Source organism: Leucopleurus acutus, assembly GCF_964270905.1.
Source record: "Leucopleurus acutus genome assembly, chromosome: 14".
In the NCBI taxonomy this organism is placed as follows: domain Eukaryota; kingdom Metazoa; phylum Chordata; class Mammalia; order Artiodactyla; family Delphinidae; genus Leucopleurus; species Leucopleurus acutus.
This window is the reverse complement of record NC_139156.1, coordinates 53,304,529-53,322,011: the sequence shown is the minus strand read 5'-3', so window position 1 is coordinate 53,322,011 and position 17,483 is coordinate 53,304,529. Positions and strand designations below refer to the sequence as shown.

General features: G+C 45.2%; 1 protein-coding gene across 3 annotated transcripts in view; it reads left to right on the top strand.

Annotated features, from left to right (window-relative positions):
* SH2D4B (SH2 domain containing 4B) overlaps positions 1-17,483 on the top strand; it is a gene marked incomplete at its 5' end in the record, with an annotated part of 79,509 nt that overhangs the window by 22,135 nt on the left and 39,891 nt on the right. For all 3 annotated transcript variants that reach the window (XM_082854092.1, XM_082854091.1, XM_082854090.1), the window contains 2 exons: positions 3,800-3,959; positions 5,046-5,193. In XM_082854092.1, the coding sequence (XP_082710218.1) occupies positions 3,800-3,959; positions 5,046-5,193 (308 nt within the window). The remainder of the gene's footprint in view (positions 1-3,799; positions 3,960-5,045; positions 5,194-17,483) is intronic.

The window sequence follows — 17,483 nt, the reverse complement described above, 5'->3', positions numbered from 1 at the left end:
ATTTATATTACCACATTTCATTGAATAACTACAGAACTTTATTCCTTGGAGTTCCTTATTTTTCTCAAATAATAAGAATTCCAGAGGTGTACTGCAATGGATAGATTAGTTTAGCTGCTCAGCAAGATCATCGAGGCCCCATCTCCTTCAGTCCTTCCGCTTACTCATCCTTAGTATGTGGCTTTTCTCCTTATGGCTGCAAAAGTCCTGCAGCAGCTCCTGGCATCACTTCTTCATTCCAGGCAGGAAGAAGGAGGTGAGGTAAACGAGTAAAGAGTGAAGGGGCTTCTCCTAAGAAGTGTTCACCTTTTTTTTTTTTTAATGTTTTTTTTTATTGTGGTAAAAGTCAGATAATATAAAACATACTATTTTAACCATATTTAACTGTACAGTTCGGTGGCACTAAGTACATTCACATTGTTATGGAACTGTCACCATCATCCATCTCCTGAATTTTTCACCTTCCTAAACTGAAACTCTGTCCCCTTTAAACACTAACTCCCCACTCCTCCTACCTCCCCTCCCCCGGCCCCAGGCATCTACCAATGTACCTTCTGACTCTACGAATTTGACTATTCTCGGTACCTTGTATGAGTGGAATCAAACAGTATTTGTCAGCAACCTTAAGAAGTCTTCACCTTTTGTTTCGAGAATGAGTCCCCGTCATTGGGACTTCTGCCTGCATCTCCTTTGTCAAGAACGGGGATGTCTGGTCACTCCTAGATCGATTACTTGCCAAGGAGAATAAATTTACATGATGGGTTTAGACTAATTTTATTTGTCCTTTGAGGCTGGGGTAGACACCTGCCTCTCCTGAAACCAAGGGATCTCTGTTACTCCCCAAAACAAACTGGGGTTTTTAGTAAGGCAGGAAGGTGGCTGGAGTGGGTGATGAGGAAGTAACTGACGGTGCCTGCTATAATAACTACACATTTTCTGTTGTTTTCTCTCTTCCCTTTAAGTATTTTTGCAGGATTGGTAAGCCTCTTATTTACTTTTGCCCACTATTAATTTGGAAGTTCTACAATTCTAGTAGTGGTTGCTTCCCTGGTTCTATCAGTCATAATTAAACTTATATTCCTCTATTACTATATTGCTTTAACATACTAAAAATATGCCAATGCCGGGGGAATTAATGCTGCCTTCTGCAATAGGTAAACGCTGGAATTCCAGTGGGTTAACATAAGGAAGGCTTATTTCTGATTAGGTCACAGTTTGATGTGGATTAGGTAGCAGCAGTCTGCCTGGCTTGCTTTCGAACACTGACTCATGGATCAGGCTGTTTTTTGCTCCACCATCTTGGAGTCGTTTATTTCCCACTGAAGGGATGCGAGAGAGAATGTGGGAAAGGCACTCAGATTGCAACCAGCCTCAGCCTGAAAGTGGCACAAATCACTTCCCCTGATGCTCCACAGACTAGAATTCAGTCACGTGGCCCCATGGAATCGAAGGGAACCTGAGAAAAGTGGTCATCTGGTGGGCTCAGGGAGTGGAGCTGGGGTGCTGGACATAGCGTGGTCACTGTCACAAACTGTCATTCTGGTTACTCACTTGTTTTGTTCTTCTCTGCATAAATACACTCACCACCTCCTTAAGGGGATGCCCGCAAGTCTCACCCAGTCACTGCATCAACCCGAAGTTCACAGTCTACACGTGTTCTGCGTTAGGCACTCTAAGGTCCTGATATGGCTAAAAAGACATGTCATCCTAACACGGCCCACCTTTAAGACACGATGTACAGTGGGGGAGCAGGGTCAGAATATCCGCTATGGAAAAGGGGGGAGTGTGAGCCCCACTCAGTCACTAGTCTATAGCATCCTGCAATCCTCCAGGTCAGGCTCTGCGAGGTCCCCCTGCCCTGGCAGTGAAGGGATGGCCTTGAATGGATGCTGTCTGTGCCCTGGAGGCTCCTCTTGTTCATTATTCCCGTTGTCCACATCCAGAGTGAGTGTTGAGGGTCGCATCCTCCTTGGACCAGTATAGCCTTTGAAACCTGCCCCCTGGTCATCGAGGCTGGGTGCCCAATGGTTGTTTAAGTCTTGAACAATCAGAGGCTTTTTTAGTCCAGACTCAGAGACTTGGGAAGCTTCTGATCTGTTTGCTTCCATGTGCCGGGAGCAACATCGAAGATTCTTCTCTAGACATGTTTCGCAAATTGCCTGTTTTCCTTTGCCTCTTCACCCTGATGCCTCTACTTTTCGACTGAAGGTCATCTACGTTAGGCTCTTTGAAAAATAAGTGTGAGAGATTGCAGTCTGAGTGTGCTTGTGAGGGGCAGAGACAGGGTTGGGAGAAAATCACACAAGGCTATTGTTCAGGAAATGCCCGTGAGAGAAGAAGGAGCAGGCTGGGAGAGCCGTGGCACTGCAGTGCAGGCGTGACCTTGAGTGAAGGAGAGGGGGACGGCAGGTTGGCTGGAGGTGTTCCAGGCAGCCACGCAGTCCAGGGAAGGTTTGTCAAGGCCTCCGGGGAGTTGCCCATCAGTGGAGTCCCATGTCTCCCAGGAACCAGCCTGCCATGCTCAGTCAAATGCTGGGAGCCTCCTCTGGAAGCATGGCCTTGGGCAAACACAAGGGCATAGGAGCTGGAGTGCACAGTCACTTATGCTCCCTGTTGTGGGATGTCCATGGAGCACATTCTCATGACCATCACAGAGATCTGTGTCCTAGGGCCCTTTATTCACCTTAAAAGTTTTACTGGGCCACTCATGCAAAACCTTTAAAAATCCCATCTCTTGCAGTTTGGGCCCTAGAAAGAGATGGCTTTTCCAAACCTACAAAGTCCCGGATTTCTATATTCTCTTTATTCCCTTTCATTTCTACTTGCAAAATGCTCAATTCTTCCTTGAACTTAACATCTTGCCAAACACAGCTCCTAGCAACCAACCCACTACCAAAGTTCTATTTTCCAGTATCTTCCCTTAGCGGGGACAGGTTCAGAAGGCAGGAGGGTCTGCCTTTTAAGTGATAGTGTCTGATAACTTTACCAGGTGCTTTGCTCCTGCATCACGTGGATCTCCAGCCATTCAGCCTCTAAACGTCACTGGTAAGGCAGTGACACTTAGTTGATATTCCTGTTTCAGCCAGTACCCCACTTTAGATTTCCATTTTAGTCATGGTTATCAATGGAATCTGTTAGAACAGGCAAACTGAAAAATCTCAGTGACTTAATCCAACACAGGTTTATTTCTTGCTCAGGTTACAGGCTGATGTGGGTCAGGGAGACTCAGGGGCCAGCTGCTTCATCTTGCAATGACACCATCTCCAATTCCTTATTTCCAGCCAATGGACAGGAGAGAGAGAGATAGAGATAGAGATAGAGACAGAGATAGAGATAGAGATAGATGGAGGGAGGGAGGGAGGGAGGGAGGGAGGGAGGGGGAGAGAGAGAGAGAGAGAGAGAGGGAGAGAGAGAGAGAGAGAGAGAGAGAAGACTCCCGGGCTCTAACTGCCTTGGGTTGGGAGTGACACAAGTCTTCCTTCAGTGAGTGCTGTCACCTGATGTCTTCTGTGCTGAAGATTTCAGTGTCTCTGGGCTTCGGACACCAGTTCCAGCTTTGAACACCTGCTCCAGCAGACTGACTTGGCTGACATATTGCTCCCTAGAGGGAGTGGGAGAGGGAGATGGCCATGGACCTGCACTCAGGTCAATGTCTCTCTGGCATCCTCTTTGCAGATGACCACGTTTTGTAGGGTGGCATGTTGGTTGTACACCCCTGGCCAGCCCAGGTCATTCCTGACTCAGTACAACTCAGACCTGTTTCTCCTTCCTTCCTTGTTCTTCCTGTGTTGTGAGGCAGCGAGTGACAAGCACATCCAGTGGCTCCTGGGGGCAGATGGCGAAGTCTGGGTCTGGGTCATGGGAGAAGGCCCTGGAGACAAGCCCTATGAAGAGATCTCTGAGGAGCTGATTGCAGAGAGGGCGCGGCTGCAGGCACAGAGGGAGGCGGAGGAGCTCTGGTGAGAGGTGCCAATGGGTACTGGGGCGGGTCCTGAACAGGGAGGCTTGGGGTGGGTTCACATTAAGGACAATAGGTTACGGGTGGGAGGGAGGGGGCGCCAGGCAGCTGGCTGGCTGTTTGGAGCTCTGCTAAGATTAGGGGACCAAAGCACTAGTCTTACATCAGGTAGACCTTTTGGGTTCAAATCCTGGCTCCACTAATTCGTGGTGAGCTGATCCAGGGCCTCAGTTTTCACATCTGTGGTTTGGGCATCACAACACCTTTTCTATATGGATGTAGTTGGATTTACTGAGATAATGCGTATGATATCCTTTTGCCTCTTTCCTCACTGAGTTGTCCCAAGGACAGCAGAGCAATTTGAATTCACTTTTAAAATCTGCTTGTTCCTTGTCATGTTACCTCCATTTCTCACACAAGATGGACAGTTGAGCCCCTACTGATACTGGGGGGTCAGACTTCTTTCATAAACCACATTTGACATATTTTTTGCCAGATTTGGAAATTTGTATGAAGTTGACTCCAACATTTTCCCCCCAGTTTTTAATGACAGTGTTTTAATCATAAAATTGTAACGTGTAAACGACATTGAAAACTGTAAAGAATCAATTAAATAACAACTCAGTACCCACCACCTAAGATAACCATGGTGAGCATTTGGGCAATCCATGCTTTGTAAGCTGCTTTAGTCACACCTTCATGAATTGATTAATATAGATCCACAGTGTTATTTAAGATTACTGTATAGTATCCCATTACGTGAGAAACCCAATTTATTGGTCTTGTTGAGGGACATTTGGGTTGTTTGCCACTTTTTATGTTATAAAAACCCTCTGATGAGCTTTTCCCTACACCTTTGTAAACTTGAGTGAGAAATGGGGTTTCTGAGGTTTTATCTTCTGGCTTCCAGAGCAATTCTGGTGATTTATACTCCCCACCTTTGCTAACACTGAGTTTTGTGAACCTCAGATATTGGCCGTTCTGATAGACCAAGAATGATTGCGCATGGTTTTTATTTGAAGCTCTGTTGGCATGTGGTCCTTCAGTTTCCCATACCTCCTGATACCTGCTGGTGTTCTCTTGGAAGGAGACAGAAGGAGGCAGAGATCACCAAGAAGTTCCGGGATGCTCTGGCCAATGAGAAAGCCCGGATCCTGGTGGAGAAGTGGAAAGTGGAGACGGAGGACCGCAAGGCTGCCAAAATCCTGGAGGAGCGCATCCATGAGGAATTCAAGGTGGGCCAGTGCCTGGGCATCTGTGTGAGGCCACCTGTTCTAGCCCCCAGGCCCCTGGGGTTGATCTCTGGTTTCGACCGGTCCTTGGTTAATGAGTGCTTTATGAGAACAAAAATCTGGCATGTCTGAGCAGGAAGGAACTTGACACACCATTTGGGCCAATCCACTTCCCCTTGAACAGATGAGGAAATCAGGGTCAGACAGGGGAAGAGACTTGCGAAGGCTGTGTGTACTGGTGGTTGGGGACAGAGCCAGGATCAGAACTCATCCCTCTGCATCCCAACCCAAGGGTCCTGAAACAAGGCCTGAAAAGAGCTGAGTTTGTGGTCAGACCAGCCTGGGATCCAGTTCCAACTCTATTGCTTACTGCTGTGTGACCTTAGGAAGCTTAGGAAGCAAAAGGGTGTGGCTGCTGAACTTCTCTGAGTCTTCACTTTCTTGTCTGTAATATTAGGGTAGTAACAACACCCTACCTGAGATTTTTGGAGGATTCGAGGAGATGAAAAATGTATATTTTTTGCCCACGATAGGAGGTTGTTTGTAACCTTGCATATCTACTCATTCTGAGGGAGTTTGGAGCTGTTAAAGGAGCTTTACTGTCCTCTGGCAAGAAGCTTAGGTTTCCTGAAAAAGAAAAAAATTTTTTCCTGGTTCCTATTTTGAGATTTTTTTTTTTTCTACAGGAATAATGCATTTTGGGGGGATAGAAAGCTCAGAAAATACTATAAACAAAAAGAAAAAAATGATAATCATGCTGAATCTCAACAATTGTATTATTTTGTGAATTGTATATTAATGGCATTTGCTCATTTTTGAATTTTTAAAAACCTTTCCCCCCATAATGATTAGATAATGGGGACATTGACCCCTTAATATCATTTCTATTGCAAATATTTTTTCTCAGTGTTGTTGTTGCTATTTTCTTAATTTTGGTTATAGTGGTTTGGGATGTACAGAGGGTTAAAATTTTTATTAGCCAACTATATCAATCATTTTCTTTATTATTTGTTTTATGCATAGAAAGATCTGTGCCATCACAAGCTTATAACAATACTAATCTACACTGTTTTATATATCTTTCCTTATTTCATTTCTTTGCACTTAATTTTTCTTCACTCTGGAGTGTGGTATGATGTATGGCTCTCACTTTATTTTCTTCCAAATGGCTAGCCCGTTATCCTAACATCATTTACTGTGTAAACCATCCTCTCTCCTCTCACTGGATTTGCTGCCTCGATTCTTACTTACTTTGGGATCTTTTCGTGGATTTTTCTTCCTTGACTGATTATTCCTGAGCCAGATTTAATTGTTTAATTATATGCAGCTTTAACATAAATTTTACCATCTATTAAAGTCAGAGTCTATCATTACTCTTCATTTCTAAAATGTCCTTGGCTAATCTCATCCATTTTTTCCTGTTAGAGATACTTTTGAAATATTTTCTCACTATCCCCCTCCCCCCAACATCAAAAAAGCAACGTGGTGGTTTTTATTGGAATTGCATCAATGCTATTGCTGTATTTGTGGAGGATGAACATTTTTATAATATGAACAAGTAAATCTTCTTGTTCAGGAATGTGGTATGTTCTTCCTTTTATTCAAAGCTTCTTTTTTGTCTTTGATATAGGTTTTTTTTTTAAACACCTGTAAATGCACTGGCCACCCAATCCCAAACATTCTCAATGACATACGTACCTGTGGGCTTCTAATTTTTGGACTTTGGTAAAATTTATTGTTTTATTTAGGTGCCCTACATTTCTTTTCTAATTAAACTTTAGGTTTAATATTTTTCATTGCTATTGTGATTGTGCTCATTATTTTTAAACTTATTGCAATTGCTAGTTATATATTTGTGTTGTTACTGGTCTCCTTAGTTAACTTTCCTATGAGTTGCATTTTTTTCTAGGAGATTCTTTTCAGTGTTTTTTTTTTGGCTGCACCATACAGCTTGTGGGATTTTAGTTCCCCGACCAGGGATTGAACCCGGGCCCTCAGCAGTGAGAGCACGGAGTCCTAACCACTGGACCATCAGGGAATTCCCATGTTTTGAGTTTTTAAGTGAAGCAATATTTACTCTAAAACACTTTATTTAAAAAAAAAATTCAAACTTGAAGAAAAGTGGAAAGAAAAATAAAATGAATACTCATATATTATCCACTTAAATTGACCAATTATTAATATTTTGCCACATTTTCACTCTCTTTCTCTCTCTATGCACGCAGGCACACACACACACACACACATACAGATACACGTATGCACTGTTTTGTTGCTGTCATTTTGCTGAACAATTTGAGAGAAAGTGGCAGACATAGTAACTCTAACCCAACGGTTAGCAAACTATTTTCTGTAAAGGACCAGATAATCAATATTTTGGGCTTTTTGGGTCTGCCTCTGTCACAACTACTCACCCAGACCATCATAGCACAAAAGCAGCCACAGACAATATGTAAACAAAAGGGTGTGGCTGTGGTCCAGTGAGGCTTTTGATAACGCATGTCAGCCAGGTTTGGCCTGGGAGCCTCAGTTTGCTGCCTCCTGATCAAACCCTTCAGCAAGGATCTTCCACGAAAAAGGACATGTCCTGTCACAGCCACAATAATCATTATCACACTGATTGAAATTCACAATATGATTCAATAATAGTAACTCAGATCTAAGCCACAGTGGAGAGGTATTTAGGTTGTATTGTTGGATTTTGCATATGATTATTTAAATCTACTGGGGAAGAAAAACAATACTTTTTATATGTCTCCAACAGCGAAAGTCACCTTTTCCAATCTCTGGACTCCCTCCTCCCTAGAGGTGAGCTGAGTCCCAGATGCTGAGAGGGTAGCTCAGTGGAGCTGGGGTCTTGGGGCTCAGTTCCCAGCAGAGATTTTCTGGTTGATGTTGTTCTTGAGGACCTCAGTGATCGACGGATATAAATTGTGGGCTGGCTCTGTGTCGGGGTTCATGGAAGGATCATAAAGCTCTGTGGCCAGGCATCAGGTTCACTGAGGGACCCAAATGCAGGCTTTGGTGTTATTTCCAAAGAAGGTTGTTGTTATTATGTGTTTGTTTGGGTTTTAAAAATTAATTTTCTAAGTGTGGATGTGTTTAATATACATAATAACCCTGATGGATATGTCTGCATTTTGAGGAGCTTCAGAAATGCAGGTAGCATCTTTGAGGCCCTGGAGGGGCTCATTAAGGAACATCACATCAGACTCTGGCATTGGACAGTCCATGTTTATGAGCTGGGATATTTTCTGTCAGAGCTGTCTGTAAATGAACTACCCGTGTATTGTGACGAGCTCTTCATCACAGGAAATGGTTATGTGTAGGCTGAAAGTATCTGAAAAGGTTTCTGTGGTGGATTAAATATGCCTCTCGGTAAGTTTTTGGCCTCACCTCCCTTTGAGAAGTGGGGTCTGCTTCCCGTGCTCTGAGTCTCCGCCGGCCTCGTGGCGAGCTTTGGTCTGTAGGATGCAGTGGAAGTGACTCTGTGTAACTTCTGAGGACGGGCTGTAAGAGATTTGTAGCTTCTACCTTTGCCCGTCTGGCAATGCTCACTTTTGGAAGCTGCCTTATGAGAAGCCCTCCTTGCCCTAGACTGCCAAGTTGCAAGGACACCCAGGCTAGAGCCAAACAGAGGCTACGTGGAGGAACACCGAGGCACCAGGCACGTGAGTGAAGCCTTCGTGGTTGTTCCAGTCAATGACCTCAACCAAGTGATTGACCTTGGCTGACACAATGTAGGGCTGAAGGGCCACCCAGCCAAGCCCCGCCCAAATTCATAGTCCACAGAATCACAAGCACATATAACGGTTGTGTTTTAAGCCACTAAATTTGCTGATAGCTTGTTGTTACTTAGCAATAGATAACTACAACAGCTTTGCCAAAGGGATTTATGCATCGGGCTAGAAATTGGTTTAGATAGTTTTTATGTGTCTTTCAACACCAAGATTCTAACATAATGTGAGTCTTGCATGCAACAATGCAGCGATAACATTCATCTAATTTAATACTTTTTTTCCCCCTGAGAACCTAAGTGCAGGTTGTTTGGGGGAAGGTGGTGGTGGTAGTAATAGACTCCCTGCTCTCAAAAAGCTTACAGGGCGCCAGGGGAGAGACAACTCTATGAGCAGCCCTCAGCCCTAACCACGCCCAGGGGACCATAGAGGGCGAAGGTCTCTCCAGGAGTCTTGCTGGAGCAAAGACAGGAAATGGAAAGGAGATCTGTGGAACGATGAATGGTCCGCTGGGGGCAGAGAAAAAAGCACACAATGGGTGGAGCCAGATGTAAACGTGGAAAGGTAGGCTGTGGAGTCCTTGGATGCTACGCTAAGGAGGTGGACTGTTTTCTGTGGGCAAAGCAGACCTGCGAGGATACAGAGGGCCATGGTTGGATCAAGTTTTATGAGGATAACTGGTGGGGATGGTGTGATTCAAGTGATGAAAGTTTGCAGGGAGAGAGAGGCCAATTAGGAGATCTTTGCAGTGGTCAAAGTGGGAAATAAGGGTCTGGACAGAGTCTGTGACTATGGAGAGATAGAAGGGGATGGGCAGAGAGAAACGGTGGTCGTGAAATCAACAAGGCTTGGCATCAATTAGATGTCAGGATGAGGGAAAGCAGAGAGCAAAGTGTCTGAGCCCCAGGCTGAGGGATGGGTACAGGGCACCACCCTCTAACCGTGGGGACCTGGGAAGGAGGTGCAGGCATGGAGGAGAGAGAATGTGCTTGGAATGGCTGTGCTGAGGGGGTTTTTGTTGTTGTTTGTTAGTTTTATTTTATTTTTTTACCACCCAGAAGGGGGAGAGGGGTGGGGGCTAGAGGAGAGGAGAGAAGCTGGATGAGAAGCCTGGTGGTGGAGGGAGGTTGGCTGGGCTCACTTTGGGCAGCCTGTGCTGAGGATGTAGACGTGTTCTGCGAATTCTCCTGGTCATAGGAAATTCCTTTTAGAAAATGGGGGGAAAGCAATCTCAGAACCTTGTGTAGGGTTAAAGAGGGAACTTCAAAATAGGAGCTACAGACAGCTAAAAACATGTTTTAAAAACCATTCTGTTGTGGCTGGTACCATTTGAATGAGATTTACATAGAAGTTTTTTTTTTTTTTTAGAAAAAAGGAGATCATGAGGCCAGATAAAATTTGCATTCTTTCCCCTGCTTTCTTAACCCATAAGACTGATTTTGAATGCTCCTCCCTCTGCTTCCGACCACAGAACGTGGGCTAAGGATCCCGCTCTCTCCCCGCCCCGCAGGGCCTGTGACCTCCCTTCTCCACCTCCAAGTCTCCTGCCCCCCCCCCCCCCCCCCCCCCGCCTCCTCCCAGTTTCCCTGATGAGGAAGACAGCGTACAGCTAAGTTGTCCTTTCATTTTTCTCTGTTTTCTATTCAAGGCCACTCTCTTTTTGTTTTTTCTCCTTTAAGGCTGGAGTTCATTTTGGCCACCTCGTGACATCCTCCACAACTAGAGAAAATATCGCTGCCTTATTCCCAATCAGGTTATAACCGGTGGGAAAACCTTCCAATTTCCATTTTCTCTCGAAAATTGTAGGCTTTATCTGAGTTTCTCTTGGACAAGGCTGGCATCAACCAGACAGCGTGGTGTGGTTTACCCTTTCCCCATCACGGATCATCACAACCCTCTCTTCATCAATTCGTTAATTCACTCACTCTTTCGGTCAGTGTTGTGGAGCACCCAGTATCTGCTAGGCCCTGTGCTGGGAACTGGCGATGGAGGAGTAAACGACACAGGCCTGGCCCTGTCCTTTGGGAGTAATCATCCCACAAGGCACAATGGTATCATTGGGGCCAGGCTAAAAACGAAAACGACTCTACCTTCCAGAAAAAGCATCTGTCTCCGTGACATTTTCCATTGGGGTGAGACGGGCCAGGCCTCTGTGGGCTCCTGCGGTGTGCTGTTACTGATGGGTTATCAGGAGAAGGGGGATTGAATAAGCTGGACAGCTCAGAGGGCTTTGGGCTTGCCAGAAAAAAGCAATCGACTCCTAAGGTGGAAGGCGGGTGTTTTTGCCTATCTGCCTTTTGGCTGCATTGGCCTTTGGCTGCCAAGCCTAAGAAAGATGGCCTTTTCTTCAGTCATCACAGATGTGCCAAATGACTCTGAAAGCAGCAGCAGTGAAAGTTTTCAGGCAGTTTTAGCTGTGAAGGTTGAGCATTTTAGCAAAACCAGGGCGAGAATATATAGTACTCCTTATTTGTAATTGAAAGCATTTGCTTTTGTCGACGCCTCCCCGTGAAGAGCTTGCCTTTGTCACGGTAACTTACCAGCTGCTTTCCTTTGAGATGGAGGTTGGTGCAGGTTTCTGGCTCTTAGGTGTTGTCTCAATCTCAGGAGGAAAGGATTGAGTGAACAGTGGCACTGCCATCCGTCTATCTATCTGTCTATTTATTTATTTATTGGGAGTAATTTTTTCCCATCTTTATTGAGGTGTAATTGACAAATCAAAATTGTATGTGTTTAAAGTGTACAATGTGATGTTTTGATATACAGGTACCTTGTGAAATGATTACCCAGTCAAGCTAATTAACATATCCATCACTTCAACTAGTTACTTTTTGTGTGTGTGATGAGAACACTTAAGATTTACCCTGAGACAATTTCAAATATACAATACAGTGTTAATTTATAGTCCTCGTGCTGTACATTAGATGTCCAGAATTTATTCATGCTGCATAACTGAAACTTTGCGCCTTTTCATCAAACACAGCTTAAGTATCTATAGACAGAAGAATAGATAAAAGAAGTAGTATATATGTATATACGGTGGAATATTATTCAGTCTTAAAAAAGAAGGAAATCCTGCCAGTTGTGACAACACGGATGAACTTGGAGAACATTATGCTAAGTGAAATAAGCTAGACACAGAAAGCCAGATGTTGCATGAGCTCGCTTAAATGTGGAGTCTAACAAAGTCGAACTCGTAGAAGCAGAGAGTAGAATGGAGGTTGCCGGGTTGGGGTCGGGGGAGTGGGCACTGCCATTGACCTTGCTGCTTCATGTCACCACAGCTGGTTGGAGTAGGAACACCGCATTTAATTTGAGGTGGTTGGTCAAATGCTATTTATCTACGGTACGCCAGTCATGACCCTTCAGTGTCCTAAATTGTGTCCGCTTAAATACATATGTTGAAGTCCCAACCTCCAGTATTTTAGAATGTAACTATATTTGGAGCTAAGGTCTTTAAAGAGGAAATTAAGTTCAAATGAGGTCTTTAGGGTGGGCCCTAATTCCCTATGATTGGTATCCTTAAAAGAAGAGGAAATTTGGACACAGACATGTATGAACACAGAGGAAAGACCATGTGAAGACACAGGGAGGAGATGGCCATCTATAAGTACTTTGTTATACACCCCTTATCCTTACAAGGGAGTAGGACTAGGGGGTTGAAGCCCCTCTGGCTCTGACGTGCCTTGACTGCCTGGATTTTCCCTGAAATCCACGCCTGTCTGGAAGACTCCTGGGGGCAGATGATGCATCTATAGTCCCCGGGTGGAAGCTGTCTTGGTTGGTGCCCTGTGTATTGCGTGATGTGGTGACCACAGTCAGGTTGGGGATTCCTGGGGGAGGAATAGAAACCTACTGTATAAGCTGTGAAGTGCCGTGCCAGTGTGGTGCTTCATTTTTGTGCTTCTGAGATGCTATGACTGATGAAGGTGAAATACAGCTTTGGGATAAGATTCAACTTCTGCTTTGGAGTCAGACAGACCTTGGTTCCACTTTTGCATCAGTCATTGACTCTCTGTTCTAGTATTTCGCATCTTAAAACCAGCCAACCAACACACCATCCCTCCCCATTTCTATCTTAACCCCACGATCCCCTCCGGCTGCCACTTCCTGTCTCTGCTCCTTTTTTACAGGAAATGTCTTGAAAGGGTTGTCTGCAGTCACTCCCCTGCCTCCGCCACGCTGCCTGGATGGCTGCCCATCGTACCACTAGGGCTGCTGTTGACAAGATCTCCCATCACGTCCTGAGACCACGTCCTGCTGTCCCTTGTTGCTTCTCTATCCTTATCTTTTGTGATGTCTCAGCAGCCTGAGCTCAGCTTACAACTCCCTTTTTACTTGAAATGCTTTCCTCTCTTGGCTTCCCCCACGGACGTCGCCCCTTCTGGGTTTTTATCTTACCCCTTGGTCTGCCTTCTCAGTCTCCTTTTCTGGCTCCAGCTCTTTCTCCCAACTTTAAAATGGCTCAGCGCCCCAAGACACCCTGGCTTTTTTCTCTTGATCTACCTTCTTTCTCGCATTGATAACATCAAGTCCATGGCTGAGAAACATCACCCCCGAGCAGAGGACCTCTCAGTCAACATCTGCAGCCTGCACTCACCCTCAAGTCCTGGGATCACGCGTCCCACTGCCCACGGCAGGCCTCTTGGATGTCAGATGGCGTCTCAAACTCATTAAAGATAGAATTTTGTTTGGTTTCCTTCCAGCCACAGTGGATAATTCTCTACTCAAACATGCCAAACCTGTTTCCAGTGCTGGGGCCACTGCACCTGTGGTTCCCTTGCTCTGGAAATTTCTTCCCCCTGAGACTCACTCATCAGCCTTCTTATTATTTAGGTCTCAGATCAGTCCCTTTTGAGAGGACTTCTGGTCACGCAGCCTACAGTAGCCTCCCAGACTCTATCACTTACCCTGTTTTAATTCTCTGCACGCTTTATTATTTCTGATATATTTTTTATTTTACTTGATGAGTGTTTTTCTGTCATTGGAAGGCAAGCTCCGAGAGAGTGGTGCCGTGTCTGCCTTGTTCATGGCTACATCCCCAGTGCCTGGAGCAGGCCGAGCCTCCTGGGTGCTCAGTGAGGATTTGGTGAATGACTAGATGAAGCCGCTCAACTTCTTTAGCCCTTAATTCCTGACTCCTAGAGAGTGGGTCAATAGGAAGTTGGAATTTTGTCTATGTTTTAGAATTTAAAAAAATCGTTGAATTGGAGAAAAGTCCTCAATCTGTGCCATTTAAGAAGCAACAAAATCCTTGCCTTTTTTTTTTTTAAATGAGGGACTCAAAACTCACAGTTACTGTCTTCTTTTTTTTTTGATCCATTAAAATATCAGTGGACTGAAAAAGTTATGAGCCACAAAAACAGGGAAAATGAGAGAAGGGAAGAACAGATGAGAAAATGTCCACAGAAGTTTGGTTTCTGGAAGACAGAGGGAGAGCGGTGCGGGGGTCAGCGGGGCTCCTGCAGGAAGAGGGCTGGTGGCACTGAACCGACTCGGTCCAGAGTCCCCACAGGCTCGGGACTTGGGGGCAGCAGATACATGAAGGATGGCGCTGAGAATGTGGGATTGGTGGCAAGTTTCTATGTGGAGTGGCTGGACCCTCAGGTCCCTGCTTTCACCTGTTTCTTCCAGGCTACTTCATCCCTTCCTCTAACCAGGAGGAGATGGGGAGTTGCAAGGGCAAGGTTGGGGCTCAGCATATCAGGCTGAGTGGAGAGAGCAGATGGGGGCCAAGTGGGAAACAGGGGAGCAAGCAAAGGTCTGAGCTCTGAACAGTGGGACCTGCAGCCAGGGTTGCCTATAGGGTGTACAGGGCTGGCAACTTTTTTTTTTTTTTGGTGGTGGTAGTTTTGTCTATAGCAAATTAAGAACTTGAACTACATAAAATCAGCCTATTAGCTCTATTCTGGTGGCCCAATCTCATGTGATCCTATGATAAAAATATTGTGTTGGCCAATAGGATTCATCTGCTTACTGGGCCATCCTTCTGGAACCAGGGCCTGGCCACTGGGCCCCAGGATGACTCCATAAATACAAATCCTGGAGCTCCTTGGGGCACTTGGTTAACTCCTTGCATGGAGGAGAGGGTCAGAGAGCACCTTGAAGGGGAGAAGCAGGCACTAGGACTCATGTGGGCCCTGGTCTGGGCTTGGGGCATCTTACCTGGACCACACTGCTGCCCCTGCCAGTCCTGGGGGTACTATCTCTGGCCAGTCTTGGGGGAACTTGCAAGGGAAATTTGCAAAAAGACACCTCAAAGCATCGGTTTCCCATGAAGTGTGGGGCTTAGGTTAGGGGTCCTGCTTGCTTGAGTCTAAGGGCTGTTCTACCTGCAGCCTGCATCCCACCACAGACTCCTGGGATGCTGGTGGTCTCATACCACCCAGATAGGACAGAGAAGACACTGAATAATCTCAGAGGAAGGACCTCCAGATACTTACATTTGAGGGTCCTCAATGAAATGGCTGATCCTTCATCCAATCTTCCTAGCGTTAAGCCCATCTCTCAAGGAAACCCTGACTACACACTCTGAGTCTCTGTTTCAGATACATACTTACTTTTTCTCTTTAATGTGAGCAGTCAGGGAACATCAGACATCAGAGGAAAGCCTCCAACACGAATGACAGGCGCCAAATAAAACAAACTTAAAAGAAAACAAAAAAGCAAAGAAGAGAGGAAACAGATCTAAATCAGAATATGGGGGAGAAAAATCTCTAAAATCCTCAGAGACGAGCTATTGCATTCATGACACAATTTCAGGGTGCAACGAAGCAAAAAGAAACAACCAAAGAATAAGAAAGAGGGCTTGGGAATTACCAATGTGCTAGCTGAAATAAAAAATTCAGTAGAAGGTTTGGGGGATAAAGTCAGTGAAATCAGCCAGGAAGTAGAACAAAAAGACAAGAGACGGAAAATAAAAGAGAAATGATAAGGCACTTATAGGGTCAAATCAGGCAGTCTAGCAGTTGACACATAGGGGTTCTAAAAAGAAAAAAGCAAAATGAGAGGAGAAGAAATTATCACAAAAATTCTAGGCAGCGATGTATTAGACTAGAAGAACCTGACACTCCAATCAAAAGCATCCTGATTGCCTAACACAATCAATGAAAGAAAATCTACATCAAGGCACATCTATTAAAAAGGTTCAGGGACTTCCCTGGTGGTGCAGTGGTTAAGAATCTGCCTGCCAATGCAGGGCACATGGGTTCGATCCCTGGTCCAGGAAGATCCCACATGCTGCGGAGCAACTAGGCCCATGCGTCACAACTACTGAGCCTGCGCTCTAGAGCCCATGTGCCACAACTACTGAAGCCTGCGTGCCCTAGAGCCCGTGCGCCAAAACTACTGAGCCCACGCGCTGCAACTACTGAGGCCGCGCGCCTAGAGCCTGTGCTCTGCCACAAGAGAAGCCACTGTAACGAGAAGCCCGCACACCGCAATGAAGAGTAGCCCTCACTTGCCACAACTAGAGAAAGCCCGCGCGCAGCAACGAAGACCCAACGCAGCCAAAAAAAAAAAAAGGTTCAGAATTCAGTGATAAAGAGAAAAATTAGTGCCTTATGCAGAAGAATGAGAATCCGAGTGCAGTACTGGATGCTGGAAGACAAGATAGTAAAGTCTTGCAACTTTTGCAGGAAAAATTTTTTTTTTTTTTTGCCTTACGCGGGCCTCTCACTGTTGTGGCCTCTCCTGTTGTGGAACACAGGCTCCAGACACGCAGGCTCAGCGGCCATGGCTCACGGGCCTAGCCGCTCTGCGGCATGTGGGATCTTCCCGGACCGGGGCACGAACCTGTGTCCCCTGCATTGGCAGGTGGACTCTCAACCACTGCGCCACCAGGGAAGCCCAGGAAAATTATTTTTAATCAGATTCTATGCTTAGCTAGAAGTTACATGTGAAGGTAGCATATAGATATTTTCAGACAAGACTCTATATAGACGTATAGATTATATATAGATCTATCTATAGATATATATAGATAAATAAATACATATATATATATAAAAATATATTTTCAGACAAGTGTCTCTCTGTGCATCCTTTTCTGAGAGGTATTGTGAGCTATGTTGCTGCAAAATGAGGACGTGGACAAGAAAGAAAACATGGAACAAAGAAACAGGGGCTTCAACTCACGGGAGGCTGAGAGGCGAGTCCTGAGAGGACAGACGGACAGGAGACCTAGATGGCAGCCAGCTGAGATGGGGAAGGAGAGGTGCATCTAGGGGGTGGGCGTCCCTTGGAAAAGATCACTGCTGTATTGCCTGTTATAAAAAAAGCACTTGGTTAAACACAGAGAAAGATTTACTGCAGATCTTAGAGAAGTTTGGCAAAAATTCAACACTCTACTTCAAGATAAAGCAACTAGTAACTCAGGAAAGAAAATTATTCGAAAGAAAAAATCATCACACTGCCATGTTTTACTGAATTTCACATGCCATTAATTGTAAAATCTATGATTATTTTAAGAAGAAAGAAAAAAACTGTTGGCTATGAAAAAGGCAAGTAGTAAGTTGTAAGACATACATATTTTAGAGATATTAGAAAGTTAAAAAA